This window comes from Mustela nivalis (assembly GCF_964662115.1).
Source record: "Mustela nivalis genome assembly, chromosome: 2".
NCBI classification, from domain to species: Eukaryota; Metazoa; Chordata; class Mammalia; order Carnivora; family Mustelidae; genus Mustela; species Mustela nivalis.
Genome location: NC_139021.1, coordinates 110,039,808 through 110,055,701, shown reverse-complemented (window position 1 = coordinate 110,055,701; position 15,894 = coordinate 110,039,808). Strand labels below are relative to the sequence as shown.

At 49.6% G+C, this 15,894-nt stretch overlaps 3 protein-coding genes across 12 annotated transcripts in view; 1 reads left to right on the top strand and 2 right to left on the bottom strand.

Moving 5' to 3' along the window:
- LOC309859831 (lipase member K-like) overlaps positions 1 to 15,894 on the bottom strand; it is a 596,159-nt gene that overhangs the window by 459,899 nt on the left and 120,366 nt on the right. The window lies entirely within an intron of this gene.
- The window catches only part of LOC309859838 (phosphatidylinositol 3,4,5-trisphosphate 3-phosphatase and dual-specificity protein phosphatase PTEN-like), a gene marked incomplete at its 5' end in the record, with an annotated part of 105,600 nt that overhangs the window by 78,670 nt on the left and 11,036 nt on the right, over positions 1 to 15,894 (bottom strand). The window contains 3 exons of one of the 9 annotated variants that reach the window (XM_082720963.1): positions 1,208 to 1,303; positions 1,548 to 1,674; positions 1,796 to 1,861. The exons of 2 other annotated variants lie outside the window; for them this stretch is intronic. In XM_082720963.1, the coding sequence (XP_082577089.1) occupies positions 1,208 to 1,303; positions 1,548 to 1,674; positions 1,796 to 1,861 (289 nt within the window). Of the gene's footprint in view, positions 1 to 271; positions 401 to 1,207; positions 1,357 to 1,547; positions 1,675 to 1,795; positions 1,862 to 15,894 lie in introns of those variants that run through there. 6 more of the 9 variants (XM_082720969.1, XM_082720965.1, XM_082720966.1 and 3 more) reach the window with 6 other exon arrangements.
- On the top strand, positions 4,276 to 14,100 carry LOC309859169 (uncharacterized protein). 2 transcript variants are annotated; one of them, XR_014308576.1, is made up of 8 exons: positions 4,276 to 4,423; positions 6,336 to 6,470; positions 7,949 to 8,019; positions 8,487 to 8,511; positions 10,298 to 10,371; positions 11,074 to 12,546; positions 13,004 to 13,028; positions 13,530 to 14,100. XR_014308576.1 is itself a non-coding variant. In XM_082719668.1 (6 exons), the coding sequence occupies exons 1-6, from the start codon at positions 4,396 to 4,398 to the stop codon at positions 11,425 to 11,427; spliced, it is 687 nt and encodes a 228-aa protein (XP_082575794.1). In that variant the 5' UTR covers positions 4,276 to 4,395; the 3' UTR covers positions 11,428 to 12,721. The 2 variants fall into 2 exon arrangements, 1 of the variants encoding a protein (XP_082575794.1); XM_082719668.1 differs by lacking the exons at positions 13,004 to 13,028; positions 13,530 to 14,100 and having other exon boundaries at positions 11,074 to 12,721.

The window sequence follows — 15,894 nt, the reverse complement described above, 5'->3', positions numbered from 1 at the left end:
TATTTCTGCACATTTAGTGTCTATGAGGTGGTTTTCCCTCATGTACAGTCTCTCTTGCACCATCATGGAAACAGGGCTACTGAAAAGTGTGGTTTGTGCTTCTACACTTCAGTACGTCTCCTTTGCAGAACAAAACTGTCTCCAAGGGAGCTCAGCTATCTAGTTCATGGCACCGTTGTTCATGGAAGTTTTAGGTGTGGATGTGCTCTGTTCATGAGAAGCGCACTGCCAGACCCCGTGCGCATCAGAAATGCTTTTGTTTTCTACCCACCTGCTAACACACACACGTTCCTTGATCCATCATCAGCTCTGCTGCAGGTACACTTGCACTGATTTGGGATTTCAGATATCCACTAATGTCATAGAATGAAGCTTGTCTTGCTCACTTCCCTTAGTGCTTCTGGATGATTTGCAGACAAAGGCAGAAAACGCTGACTTTATACATTTTTCTTCAAGAAGTTCATTTTGTCTATGAAAACCATCTTAACTCAGCTACAGGACACCACATTCTCTGTTTCCACCTTCTCTCCAGACTGTTCCTTCTCTTCTTCTCATTTTCATGACTTCTAAACATTAGTGTCCCAGGGGACAGCTTTCATTCAGACCTCTCAAATTTGTTCATTCTTACTTCTGAGAGGTGGTTACCTGATCCCTTAGCTTCAAATACTAATTTTATAAAAACTTTAAATACTACCATAAGTTGATAATTTCCAAGTAAGTATCTCCAACCTGGGGTCTTCCCTATATCACCTCTGCTCATACAACCAAATGCTTATTCCCATGTAAACCTGTGCATTTTATAATCATTTCATTCAAGTTGATATCATCCAAATGCCTTCCTGAATGCCTTCCTTTTCTCAAGTATTACATTTCATTATTTCAATTTATAACTTCCTTGCTATTTTGTTGACATACTATGTATATAGTATGTGTATGTGTGTACGTATTATGTAAATTATGACATATTATGTGTATAGTATGTGTATGTGTGTTTATTTCTTTTCTTTCCCTATCAAAATGTAAGCTCCATGAGGTCAGGAACAAATTCAGTTTGATCATGTGTTTCAGCACCTAAAACTTGAGTGAGGCACAGCAGGTACTCAGTATTTGTTAAATGTGAAAACGAACATATAAGCAAGTACCTGAGAATAAAAACAATTCATACCATGTCACCTAGTGTCCATCTGTTTAATACATACTAACTCACCTGGGTAGCTCTGACTTGGGGACTCTTCCTCTAGCATCCATGGCTGCTCTCCTTGCTCCAACTTCAGGATCACTTCTGGTTTAGGGATGCAACACGCTGTAATTGGGAAATGACATGGGAATTCGGCGAGGCTCATGGGCTTCAGGGCCCTTGAAGAAGACAGAAGATGAAGCTTCAGGGGCCAATTACAACACTTCATTCTTTACAGTGATTCAACAATCCTTCTGCTTAATACTTGGAATCTCAAACTTAAATATCATTAAACTCAACAAAGCTTCTACAGGTGTCAAACCAAGAATGGAAGTGCGTACTAGGAGTCTACACGAGAAACAATCCTTACCCACTGAGACAAGGTGGCTATAGTTCTCCAGCATCACCTCCCTGTACAGGGTCCTCTGAGCAGGGTCCAGATGCTGCCACTCCTCCTGGGTAAAGCCCACAGTCACATCCGCAAATGATAAGGATCCCTGAAACAGCACATTTGTGTTCAAATTTAAGTAATCACAATGGGAAGACATGGAAAAGCTGTCGAAGAACTGTTACGGAGTTCACTATTCACAATCAGAAGATGTGTTCTGGCGTGCCTACCTTTGTACTTGGTTGGAGGAGAAAGCATGGCAGACATTCCTCACCAGTGTGATAAATTACCGGCATCCCATCCCATGTGCCTACATGCCATAAAGAACTCTGCTACCTTGAGAATCTGAAAACCAATAAAACCATATCACTGTTCTCAAGGAGCATATAATCTGACAGACACAAGCATGAAGCATCCAACTACCATGTAGCATGAAATCCTACTACAGTAAAACAGGTGCAAAGTAGAGTGAGATTACAGAAGGGAGAAAAGTTCTATTCCTGCTATTAGGGCAGGTTTCACTGATAACATAGTATCATTCATGAGCCTGGGCCAAGAGCATAACTATGCACACTTCTAAAATATGGAGTTAAGGGGCACCAGTTGGTTAAGTGTTTGCCTTTGGCTCCGGTCATGATTTCAGGGTCGTGGGATCGAGCCCCATGTCAGGCTCCCTGCTCAGTGGGGAGTCTGCTTCTTCCTCTCCCCCTGTGTGTATGTGTTCTCTCTCTCTCTGTCAAAGGAATAAAAATCTTTTTAAAATGTAGTTAAAGGAGTCAGTGAACACACAGGAAAGGACTGCTGGGACTATGTTCACATAAAGAGCTACAGTCGTCTTCAGGGAAAATGCTATTTAATAATTCTGAACATAACTCCTGTAGGACGGAGTGTCCAAAATGTTTGGTTACTGTTCCATGTAGAAAACCTTTTTCTTTCTTTTTTTTTTTTTTTAAGGAAACCCTTTTTTATAAACAGTAAACTTACAATGTCAATTTATATATTAAATTCCATTATTGTTATTTTTCCTAAGTCACTTTTATTTTTTCAGATGAATATATTTGGCATGTAACATTGTATAACTCTGATAGGCTTATATACTGTAACGATTGCCAATGTAGCTGTATTTATCGTATTACATAATTACAGCACATTAGTGTGTATATCCATTTCACTGTATACCAGATTTCTTCATTCTTCTTTTTATGGATTACAATAAATCTAGGGAGATACCCAAGTATTTTCTTGCCATAACTGAACTGACTGTCTTATAAAGTTCATAGCTTTTATACCACCCATTTATAAAATGACCACTGTGGAAAATATAGCAAGAAGAAAGAGAGACATATCATTCCCAGGTTATCAAAACAAACAGCTAATCAATGTTCATGTCATACACTAAAAATTGATTACTAGGAAAAACAAGACTATTTTCCAGAAATGTATAAGGTATTATTGAGAAAACAAAAAACAAAGAATACCTAAGTAAATGAATATACTATATTCATGGCTTGGACAACTTAATATTACAAAAATATCTCATTTCTCCACAAATTGGCCTATAGATTCAAGACAATCAGAATTAAAATCTTAGCAGATATTTTTGTGGAAACTGATAACTTTACTCTCAGACTTACATAGAAACTTGAATGGCCAAGAATAACCAAAACTACCTTGGAAAACAGAATGGATAAACTCACACTAATTATACAGGCAGAATCTAAGATGATGACCTGCAATGGATCCAACAACGTGACATAAACTCCTCTTAAATGGAAGAGACTTAAGTCCCTGTGATTGTGATACATTCTACAACAAAACAGATTTTGCAAGTATAAATGAAATCCTTTAATCAGTTGACTTTGGTCTAAAGGGAAGAGTTACTTGGGTGGGCCTGACCTAATCATGTGAGTCTTTTATTAATTTATCTTAAATATTTTATTTATTTGAGAGAGAGAGAGAGAGAGAGAAAGAGAGCGCATGAGCACACGAGCAGGGTGAGGGGCAAGGAGCCCAACATGGGACTTGATCTCAGGACCCCGGGATTATGACCTGAGCCAAAGGCAGAAACTTAACCAACTGAGCCACCCAGGCGTCCCACATGTGAGTCTTTTAAGGAACGTAAGATATCAGAGACCCTTCTTCTGACCTCAAAGAAGAAACAAGCTACTGTGACTCCTATGGCTGTCCAGAAATAAATTCTGCCACATATGTACAGATGGGAACCCAACCAAGCCTTAGATAAGGAGTCCCAAGCAACACCTTGATTGCAGCATTAATGCCTAAGAAACTTAGTTAACCTACTCCTAACTCATTCTCATCTATACATATGAGCCATATGAGCAGGGAGCCTGATGCTAGGATTGATCCCGGACTCCAAGAGCAGGACCTGAGCCGATGGCCAATACTTAACCCACTGAGCCACCCAAGAACTCCTGGAGAAACTTTGTGAAACAATCTCGTATAAATAGGAGTTTTCCAGAGTAGCAGATAGGAAAATGAACATTTCAGTCTCCTAGGTGCCCTCAGGAGTATCCTTTTTTTAATGTCCAAAAATGCAGGTAGTTAATGTACAGCACAGTATTGCATTCTGCAGTACAACTCAGGGACTCATCACTTCTCTCCACCACTCAGAGCTGACCACAACAAGTGCCTTAATTGCCCATCATCCATCGACCCCCCTCCCACCCCTTTCCCTCCATGACACCCTCAGAGTTCTGTCATGAGCCATCGCCACGGTGACCTGATGACACGCATCCAACGTTCCATTTCAACTGTCACTCTGTGAGCCGAGCCCCTGGCGGTTGGGTGAACAGGACTAACAGTCCCCACGATGGGGAACCTTAACTGCTGTTGTATAGGTATGTGCCTATCGATTTTCTCAATTCTATTCTCTGGAGCTGGCTGCCTCCCTTTCACAGAGATCGGCTTCTTCTCTTTGGCTTTTCCCCTCTGATTCCCCCTCCCGGTTGGATGCCTGTGTTTGTTCGTTTGTCTGGGTGATTTCATTGGGATTTCGTGGGGAAGCTGCCTTCCTTAAAGCACTTCGATGTTCAGAAAACCGTACTCTTTTTGAATGCCCATTTCGGACACAGTCCTACAGGGACAACACACAGGTCACACGCCACACTGCTGTCCCTGCATCAGGAGAATCTTGGTGCGACCCAGGCACCACATTTGAGGGGAACGAATTGCCGGTCTCCTCTTCCCGATGGACATGACAAAATCGGAGAGGAAAGGTCAGAGGTCGAAATGCAGCTGTTCTTAGGAGAGACACTGGAGGATAGCGGGGTGGTCTCATGGGTTGATGTGCAGGGTTTCCCGGGCCGTCTGCTTGATGCCTGGGAGTGCATGAGAATGGGCTGTGCCACCGGGTGGGTGGACAGAACACACAGCAGCTGCACAGTGGACTGTCTGCTGCTCTCAAAGGTACTGCTGGGCTGGGTTCTCCAGGCCCGGCCTAGGGAGGGAGACAGGAGACTGTCTGCTAAACCTACAGTCTCCAGAGGGGATCAAGAGACCTGAGAGTAGATAGGGGATGCTGGCGAAGAATGAGAGAGTAGGGAGGGACTCACGCCAGCCAGGGTAGCCTCACTTCCATCCAGCCTCCTCAGAGCAGTCCGCACGGCAAGAGCGGGCCACTCAGCATCATCCGTCTCCTTCCTGAAACCAACCACTCCCAGCCCACATGGCCACCTACATGTCCATTTGTACCATCAACTGCTCCTCGGGACTGGCGAGCTCAAAGCAAGCAAGTTCTTGGCCAGGTCCTATGCGACTGTTGGGAGTTTGAATCAGCTTGGGAGCCAAGCAGAACCCCAGGAGCCTGGGCTTCAACTGGCCTTCAGGACGGCCTTGGGCGACTGGGCTGACCTTGCAGAGAGGTGAGGGAACGTGGCTCAAGCTACCCGTTCCTGGTCCTTCACTAGGGCCCCGCTGGGCAGAAACCACCACTTAGTTGATGTCAGGGCACCAAACACAGAAGTGAGTGAGCACTGAGGCTGGTCTCGTGGCCCTGGCTCTCCCCTACAGAAACCCTGGCACAGAGGAATTTGAGACTGTGAGGGCAGCTCTTGGTTCAGGGCTTCAGGACCTTTTAGCAGGGGCTGTGGGTTGGTATCAGGGGCTCAGGGATCTCCGGCCACAGGGAAACGACGACTTTCCTGTCCCAGATCCATCCTTCATTAGGGTGGCAACTCTGGACGGTCCCTTCGGCACCCTATATTTCAGGGCCCTCCACTATCCTCCACTGTGGCTTCACCCACAGCCAGCTGTCTAGCTGAGTCCCTAGGTGGTCCCTTCCTCAACACCTGCCGAATGGCTGGGAAGCATCCAGTCCTCCCCTCGGTCCCAGGCACTCCTTGGACTCAATCACTTGGGACACCGTGGTGGCACACTAACGTCTAGGCCCGAGGGCAGGGAAACAGAGCACAGAGGGTTCTGGGGAACACTCTCGGGTAGGTGTGGCTGCTCAGTGGATGTGACCGAGGCTATCACGCATGCTCATGGCGCTCTGTAGCATGCTTTTCTGTCCTGTCTCTGCTCCATACAAGCCGTTGCCCACAGAACCTGTGGGTGTGGGAGGGGGCGGAATTCAGAGCACAGTACATGGTGACTCCTTCCTAAGTCCCACCTGGAGGGAGGAATGCCTGCTGGGCAGCTGGCGAGTAGGGGCAGGAGACGGATGAACTAGAAGGAAAGGACTTCCAATCCCCCTGTGGGCTCCTGACGACAAGGTGCCGACACTGTTCTCTATTTCTGTGTGTCTCCCAGAAATCTGTGGGGAGTGTCTCCTGGAGGATGTGGAGACGCCCCCACCCACGCCGCCCCCTCCACGACACCACCACAAGAAGAGAGTCCGGTTCTCCCTCCACAATGAGGTCTTCACCATTGAGGACCCCGAGGAAGGTACCTTGGGGATTGACTCATTACGGCGATTGGAGACGCATTCTGTCGTTCACTAGCACAGACATAACCGAAGCTTTTAAAACTGCTGAGACACATTGTCCTCTGATTTCACTGGTAGCCATTTCCCTCTATGCCGTCCATCCCTCCCCTTTTAAGTCCACAAGTCACGATGAGATCCTCATTCCAACTGGATCCAAGGGGCACAGGAAAAAAGTGTCTACTAGCTGAAGGGATGGATCTTAGGTCTTTCTGGAACACACAGGTCCCTATAGGTCTCCCCAGGAAACATGGTTCTTAGATGTGTAGGAAGGAAGAGACTGTTTTTTGCCAGGAACGCAAAACAGAAAAATGGAATAGAATATGACAGGAGGTTTCACGATGTCCCCCCTTCACTTCCGCCCATTAGCCACATCTTACATGGGTGTGCTACGTATCTTCAAAGGAACAGAACAACCTCACCACATTTGGGGAACTCAAGTACCCAATACATTCCACGTGGTTACCGTTCTACAAATGGGGCCAATGCATTCGGTGACGTCTTCTCATTCTGGAAACACAGAAATCTGCGCACTAATGTCTCACACAGTTGGGTTCCCAATAGCCCCAGAGAGGCACTGCCCCCAAATCCATCACGGGAGGAAAGAACACATTCAGTGGCATCCATACACATCATAGAGTGCAATTCAGGCATAAGAAGAAACTAAGGTTTCCAATATTTTACGAAACAGATAGAACCTGGAAACTTAACACACATTTTGAAAGCAAGCACACAAGGAAAGAGGTACATTACACGATCCCAGGCTTTGAGGACACTCCAGTAGGGACATTCGTAGACCCAGAAAGTGGAAGGGATGGTGCAGGGAGGAAACGGGGTGGGACGGTCATGTCGTCACGGGTACAGAGGTGCCATGAGATAGGATGGCAACGTTTTCCCCGTAGATGGCAGTGCGGTCTACAAAGCATCACGGATGTCAGCAGTGTCACTGAACGGACACGTACGAACAAATACAACCCGTCCCCAGTACTTAGATTCCATCACCGAAAAACCCACTACTCCAAGGCACGATAGAGGAACGATAGGGTCACACAGCAGAGGTGCAGGGGAGACAGCTGAACAGGCCCCATGACCAGCTGAAGAAGTGGCAAGCTGGCTTGGCTTCACAGTGGGCAGGAGGGCTCAGGGGACTGCGCCCTGAAACCCAGGGTGCCTTGAGTGTTTCCCAGACAGACGCTGAGAGTTCCCACTGATGACATCCCCTCCATTAGAAAGCCAAGGCCCCATTTCCCTTTTCCATCCTGCTCCCCTCCTCTGTGTTTCTGTGTCCACCACTGTTGGCCCACTGGCAAGTCAGGCCTTGCTTGGTCACCCTTCACGTCCATTCCCTCTGGCCCCGCATCCACATCCAGCAGACTTAACTCCCCAATTCATTCCTGAGTAGCGCAGCCAATGTCCTGACAGCTCCTCTCTGTTCTCCTAGACCCTGTGGAGGACCAGTCCAAGGACCTTCCTAGGAGCTGGACAAAGGTAGGTCCCCCAACTCTCCCTGAGGTAAGCTCGCCTCTCTGATTTCTCAGAGACAGAAATGGTGCTTCCTTGATTTCTTCCATCAGTGGAGTTTGATGAACATCTGGCACTTTACCTCCCAGGGGAAGGGGGCAGCAGTCTCCCCTCGTGGAGGAATGCTGGGTCTGACCTCTTACACACAGTGGACCCAAAAAGGGTGAGGACACAGGACAGCCTCAGTTACAAACTCCATGGGATCAAACACCTTCTTCAGCAGAAAAGGTTTCTCCTTGGAAGAGAACGTTCTGCCTGTTGATCAGAATGGACTTCGGAGATTGAATGATGCTCCAGCATCATTCAAATGGTCCTCTTGAACTCAGATGGGAGGACATGGACTCAACCACGGTACCTCATCCAATTAACTGCCTGAAGTCCTCCCCAAACCAAAGAGCTGGCCCAACAGAGGACAGGATGCTGGGATCCTCACTGTGTTTCCTTTTCCCCAATCGCAGGTAGACGCTGGGAGCAAGGACAGCTGTACGTATTTAAGACCATCGGGCTCTGGGAGGAAATCTAGAGTACAAAGAAGCCTGCCCCCTGATTCTGGGTTCCAACAAGGAACGGGGGTTGGGGAATACTGACCGAGACTGTCCGGTGAGGCACGGTCACCACGTCAAACAGGGCCTGGAAGAACTCGTACATAGGGAAGGGGTGATCTGTGTGCACGTGGGATGAAGGCCCTGTGTGCGTGGGTGTGTGTGTGTGTGTGTCCCCATGCGTTATGCTTGTGAACATGATTGTGTGCCTTTACCAGGAGATCTTTCTCACACTTCCATCACAATCACAGTGTCCCTCTTCCAAAATACTCTCATCACCCTGGCACACTTTACATACTCCTTCCCCTACTCCCCACAGCTGTACCTGGAGGACATTTCCCTCTGATTTCCTGGGACGGGCATGGTGCGGAGATGAAGGGTCCAAACCCGTGACCTCCTACTTGGAAAGCCAAGATTGGAGCTCAGGTTCCAATCTGAAAGTTGCTCTGGCCTACCCACCTGTGTTAGTCCCTCAGCCAGGGCGTCATGATGTACCATGGGTGCTAGCTAGCAAAGGGCCATCAGCATCTGTGCACACAGCCAAATACCTAGATTCTATGATGGTCCCCGACAGGACCCAACATGACACAGTGGCTTCCATGGACACAGAAGCCAGGGCAAGCTTAGAAGCCCACCTTAAAGATTACAGGCTGGTCCCTGGAGTCAAGTGCACAGAGAAAAGCCACATCCTCATGCTCAAGCCCACATGGCTGGAAAGCGTGTGGACCCGTGGAGGACAGAACAGGGCAACATCGGTCATAGCCGGTCTCAGTGTGTACACACGACCGACCAATGGCAGAAAAGCATCACGGAGGGAACTGACTGTACTTGATAAGATTTCCCTAAGCCTCAGGAACGTTCAAATTCTCTAAGCACACACTCAAACACCACTGGCCAATAGGAAATCAAGGTGAAGCTTGGGTGGAAGCTTTGGACCCACATCCCCGGAGCAAATCTCCTGCAAAGCAGGCCTACAGCCGATCAGCACACACTCCCAGACTCCTCTGTGTAAGCAACTTCCCACTGGTCAGAACACCTGGGAGGGTTCAGACAGCCACTGTCTTCAGGGGAAACACACACACACACACACACACACACACACACACACACACACATGGGACAGCTCAAGAACAGTGGAAGGAATCTATCACACTCATCGACGGTGCCGGCTGTTTACGGAAGCTACGATGTCCGTGCTCTCAAGTGTTGCACATGGCATTTTCTGAAGACAAAGGATGAGTGAAGCAAACTACTAGGCTCCTTTCCTGAGGGTTGAATGCAGCCTGGCAAGCAAGGCTGCTTTTTATGCTGTGCAAGATCTTACACAGACGTGATGCATATAGTCGCAGCAGGTGGGGATCTTGGGCCCAGAGCTGATGTCCAAAGCAGCAGCGTGGGACACCTTAGTGGCACGTCAGTCAGGAGAGGTTATGGGACTCGGTCTTCACACAGAAGCCAGGTTAGGCTTCCCATGTCCTGGACTGGCTATTTGGCTTTGATCGGGCTCACTTTAGCTAGAAAGACAAGAACCCTCTTCGCGTTTCCTCCCTGCTCCTCTCCCGTCCCTTCCCCTCTGCACCAGGACAAGGCCTGGCAGCAGTGCGGCCTGTTCCTCCTACGAGCCCCCACACGTGCACACACCCCTCCTGTCCTCATCCATCCAAACTCCCCGCCTACTTCCTGAGCAGCCTCACCAGTGTCCTCATGGTGCCTCTGTATCCTCCTAGCTCTCCACGATGACCTGATGGAAGAGCTACTACCCACTTTGAGGGCCGAGGAGGAAACTCTGACTCTCCCTCAGGTAAACTCATTGTTCAAGATTTTGTTTATTTGAAAGACAGAAAGACAGAGAAGGGGAGAGAGAGACAGATAGACAGACAGAGAGTGCACGAGAGCGCAAGCAGGGGGAGTAGCAGAGGGAGAGGAATAAGCGGGCTCCCCTTTCGAGCAGGGTGCCCAATGTGGGCCTCCATCCCAGGATCCTAGGATCAGGTCCTGAGCTGAAGGCAGAAGCTTCAATGTCTGAGCCGCTCAGTCACCTCGCTAAAGTCATTTTGTGCTTCTGAGGGACAGCCAGTGTTTGATTTCTCTTTCCATGAAAGTGTCTGAGCATGGACATGCCAGAGGGAAGAGACCATGTCCTTGGTGCTGAGAGCCTGCCGTGAGTTTATACCATTAACGGACAGCAGATTGAGACGGGCACCACCATTGCTTAGGCAATGGATGGTCGTGAGCATTTCCCACCAGGTCGTTCTGTCTATGGGAAATGGCTTTGGAATGAGTTGCTGACGAAAATGGATGGGGGAATTTTGACATAACATGCTGGAGCCAAGGACAAGGGGGTCATTTTCGGGAGGTCATTTCCTCCTCCTCTGGATCATAGACTCAATGACCGCATCCCATCTAGCTTGCTTACGACACACACCAAGGGCACAGAGATGTGTGCACACGGTGTGCACAGGGTGCGGGGATCCTCACTGGGTTTCCCTTTCTCCAACTGCAGGAGGCGGCGACTGGATACACCCCATATGCTTATACCCCCATCATTCCCCTTAGGGGGACAGATCTAACTCAACAAGGTAGGGTTTTCTCTCCTCCTTTGGTCTGGAGAGCTTCCCCCCTTCTGAGTTCCTCCCGGGAACAGAGGCTGGGGCGGACTGAACAAACGGAGTGTCCTGCAGAAACCCAGGACCCTGTGCTACAGTCCCTGCAAACCAGTAGGTCATTCGGGCGGTGTGCTTGGTGCGTCGGAGGGTTGGGGCTCGCTTTCGCGTGGGTCGATGCGACGGGACCGGGCATGTGGGTGTGTGGACTGCGTGCGTTTCACCAGAAGACATCTCCCACTGAATGGACTTGAGGGCACGGGTCAAAGTTTCAAAGCCAAACCTCCTTCATTCCTGCTGCACACACCCCGCTAGGACACCACATTCCTCGCTGACCACAGCTCCACCTGGAGGGTTGCTCAGGATTCCGTCTCCTCAGACAGGGACGGGGAGAAAGGAAGGGGCCCACATCTGTCCTAGCTCGGGACGTTTCTCAGACAGGGTCAAAACACAAAGGAATCAGAAGCTACTTTAGTCGACCCAAACATCACCACCAGCCTTACAAAAATGCTCCCATCTTGAATGCACATAGAGGGAAGGCTCACTGGGAAATGGCAATGGCCAGGAAAGCTTCATCATTAGCTCGGGGCCCGATCCGACTTCCTGACAATCTGCTACATGGCCAGGTTAGAGAGTGCCCCTCTCGCCTGGCCTCCGCTCTCTCGTGAACTTGCCGGATCCTGACTGGGGGAGCTGGGTCCTGGGAAACTGGGTCCCGCGGACTCCAAGGACACACCCACATGCCACAGGAAAGGAAAGACTGGGAAGAATCAGCACTTTGCGGATGGGGACTCTGTTGGAATGGTCAGATGTCAGTACATAGAAATCCTGGGTCTTTGGTTTTCCTGACCCTGCATGACTCAGGGACAAATAGAAAACCTCTAGGGTACTTGTGCTTGCATTGAATGCAACCCTGCCACACAGTGTTCTTCTGCAGAAATACAATCTCCTAGTAGAGGTGAGAGATAGGTGGGAGCGGCCAAGAAACGGTCTTGACCATGACCATGACACAGGCGCTGGTTGGAGGAACTTGCCTGTCAGTATGGAACATGTCTCTTAGTGTTTACCCTTTCTGCTTGAAGAGGTCACCCTGATTCCACTCCCTGTAGCTCAAGTTCAGAGTCAATATTTCTCCCTCCATTCCTGCTCCTTGCCCTGACCTCTCTCGATGCAGCAGCAGCTTGCTCAGTCCATACCCACGCCATACACTCCCGGGCACGCCCACCCAAAGCGAAACTCCCTGAGCTCTTCCTGCCAAGCCCCACCAGTGGACTGACCATTCTGTGGATCTCTCCCTAGCTTGGCTGGATGGACAGGCGGGTGAGCGTTCAACAGGAAAGAATGAGGAAGACGCCCCGTTTTACACCAGAGTGGTACGCTGGCCTTTCTTTGGGGGAGACACAAAACTCTTCTGGCTTTTTAAATCAAGGTCACATAAAAAAAATCTCAGCATGCACCATTGACAGGGTAGGGAGAAGTTTGAGAGAGAATCTGTTACCAAATGCTACCTAACCCCGAAGGCATTGCAGGGGGGCTGGGACAACCACAGCAGGATCTCCTACCATCTGGAGGTCAGGGAGCTTTGGTACGGGTAGCAGCTATTCCTCCTTACCACCTATTTTGTCCAGTGGGACCTGAAACGTGGGACCTCTAGGAAGACTGGGCGCATCTGCAGAGGACTCATTTTGCTCTTGTCACACTTTGTGGCTCACGGGCCTCTAGCACACTTCCGCATCGGGCTTCCTCCCATCCCCCAGAGAACAAAAGAGCCATGCAAACAGGACAAAGCCTGATTTGATGTTCATACTGTTTTCTTTTCTGAAATCACAGGTGTCCCTGCTGGAAGGGGATGGCGGTAAGTATTCTGTACTCTAGAGTCACTCACTTGTTTGCAACAACCTGGAAAAGGGCAAAGGTCGGGGCTTCCTCACAGGCTCCACGACGAGAACCACCCTGATTCCAGGTCCGGCGGGACTGAGAAGAAGGGTCGGAGTAACAGAAAGGGATTTTCTGGGGAAAGACCCGTGGCCTCATGGCCCTGTCCCCAGAAACTACTGCGCTGCTCTTAGGTGGTGCAGGTTTGGGGGCAGGCAGTAGGTGTGCCTTGGAGATGGACTATTTCACAGCCAACCTAGGCCCTGTAGCTCCAACAGGAGCCAGAGTTTCTATTCACATCCCTGCTCCTCTCCAGGACCTTTCATCCTCCATCCAGGAAGGGCCCACTGCACCTCAGTCCATACTGATGAGCTCCCCACTTCCACACACTTGTCCACACGTGCACGCCAAGCAAAGCTCCCCGAGCGATTCCCGAAGAGTCCCATCGGGGTCCCGACACTCTCTGTGTGTATCCACCTAGATCCCCTCGATAGTCTGTTCGATGACCTTGACGTGGACAGCACAGAAGGAGAGGTCCCATTTTTCACCAAGGTGGTAAGTTAGCCTTCCTTCAGGTGAGGTACAGCATCCCTTATGTCCCTGATACTCGCAATAAGATCCGAACACCTCAGCACGTACAATGTCCTTGGTGAGGAGATTCTTGAGGGAGCGACTCTTAGCCAGGGACACCCCATTTCAAAGACCCTGAAGGAAACAGCAGGTTCGGTTACAGTCCACAGGGTCCTTAGCTTTTTCACGGGTGCTACTGACACTGCCGTGCCACCAATGGACCGAGGGCATGCGACCTCTAGGTGGATTCCATATCACTGCCCATGACCCTGCCCATCACCAAGAGACCAAAAGAGCTGTGCACACAGGACGAGGCAGGACTTGATGTTCATCATGTTTTCTTTTCTGAAATCACAGGTGGCCCTGATGGAAAAGGAGCATGGTAAGTATGCTGTCCTCTAGAGTCACTCATTGCTTTTGAGCAACCTGGACAATGGGCAAGGTGGGGCCTCCTTGCAGGCTCCATCTTGAGAGCTACCCAGAATCCAGATCCTGTTGCAACGAGACTAGGGTCATGTTCCGGACCGAGACCCGAGGCCTCGTAACTCTGGCCCTGGAAGCTACCGTGCTGCTCTTAGGTGCTGTAGGATCGGGTGATGGGCACAAGGTCTGTTTCCATGGGAATCCATGTGCTGTGATTCGCAGGGTTGGTGTGTGTGTGTCAGGTGGATGAATGCTGTGCTCTCGAACGTGTCTGGTCCCCTCAAAATGGCAATTAATGGTGTCCGCGTTCTCAGGGATGTTTCCCATCACTGTCACGTCATGAACGTCCATTCATGGGAAAACTCTTCAACACCTACAATTGAAAGAGGTGTTCTTTCCTTGCAAATACACATCAATCCCCCCAGAAAACAAATCCCGTCGATAACTAGGAAGGGCTAGACTGTGCCCCAAAGACACAAGTGTGTCTTTTCCAATCCCTGTTACTGAGTCAGTGTTCATGGGGCTCTCCCGCCAAGCTAGGTCTCGGGCAAGAATGGTCACAGCACCTCCCTCTTGACACTGCACTCACACACACACATCTCTGCATCAGAGGCCCCACGATGCGTCTTCCCAACCTCATCGAAAACACTGAGTGCGGGGACACACTTCCTCCCTTCTGCAGGTGGCTTCCGGGGCAGCCGCGTACAATAGCCCATTCGGGGATGACCTGCACAAAGGGGTAGTGGCCAGGGAACAGATGGGGCCAATTCACTCCGTGTTTCTCCATGGAGATCTACCATTTCCCTGCAGATACTATGTCTGAGAATGCAACTGGCCTTCTCCCAGGGAAATCCCACACCCACCACTGGTCCTTGCTGGGGATCTTGGAGGTGGGTCCAAAAGGTGTCCTATACAAGGGGAATGAGGTGGTCTTCAGGGACTGAGCATCACTGGGGGCACCTGGGCCCCCTCCATGCAGGAACGAAGGATGCTCTGTGCATCGCAAGGTGGCCAAAGAGAACCTCAAACCTCAACAGGGGTGACAGAACAATCATCACCCATTTCGCTGGCCATCTGTCCATGCAGCAAGAGGGCCTTGTTAGATTCGGAAGGTTTGGGCTAAGAGACAACTCAAGGGAGTTCAGTGCCTGGGAATGGAAACAGAGCCAAATCAGGGTTTCAGGGTTCTTTGGCAGACAACAAGACTTTCTCTCATGAGAAACATGTATTGGAACAGAATCTGATTTTCCAACATCTCTTTTTCTCACTCGCATGCGCGGAATCCACGGGAGTACATTTCGCTGCTCTCCGAGGACACTCAACGGGCTTTTCCAGGGTAGTTGCACCAGTCTGCATTCCATGAATTGCATACAAAGTCTCTAATTTTCTGCCTCCTTCCAACATGGGTCCTGGGTTTGAATTCCTGGTTTGGGTCCTCGCCACCCTAACTGACAATGCCACAGCTCAGCATCCTTTGGATTCGCATTGCCCTCACGATGCCTTACGTTGAGCATCTTTTCGTACGATGTCTGTCTGACTGGCCGAGTCATTCGTTCCCTTTGCAGCACAGACTATTCCAGTCTTTTTCTCGATTCTTTCATTTGGTGAAATCCCGGTCTTCTTTTGTTTGGTTGGTTTTCTTTGTTGTTCTTCCTTTTTGTCAGTGAACACACCTTTTCTGAAATAAGGATTGCCAAGGGTGTCTCCAATCTGTGGGCTGCCTTTTCACTCTGTTCACTGTTTCAGAAGAGGATGCTTTTCCTGGGCGGTCCTCTTGGGAAGCATCGTGATGCCAACATGAGCGCATTTCCTTGGGCATTTCTCTTCCGCTCCCAGGTGCCCCTGCCTATTTG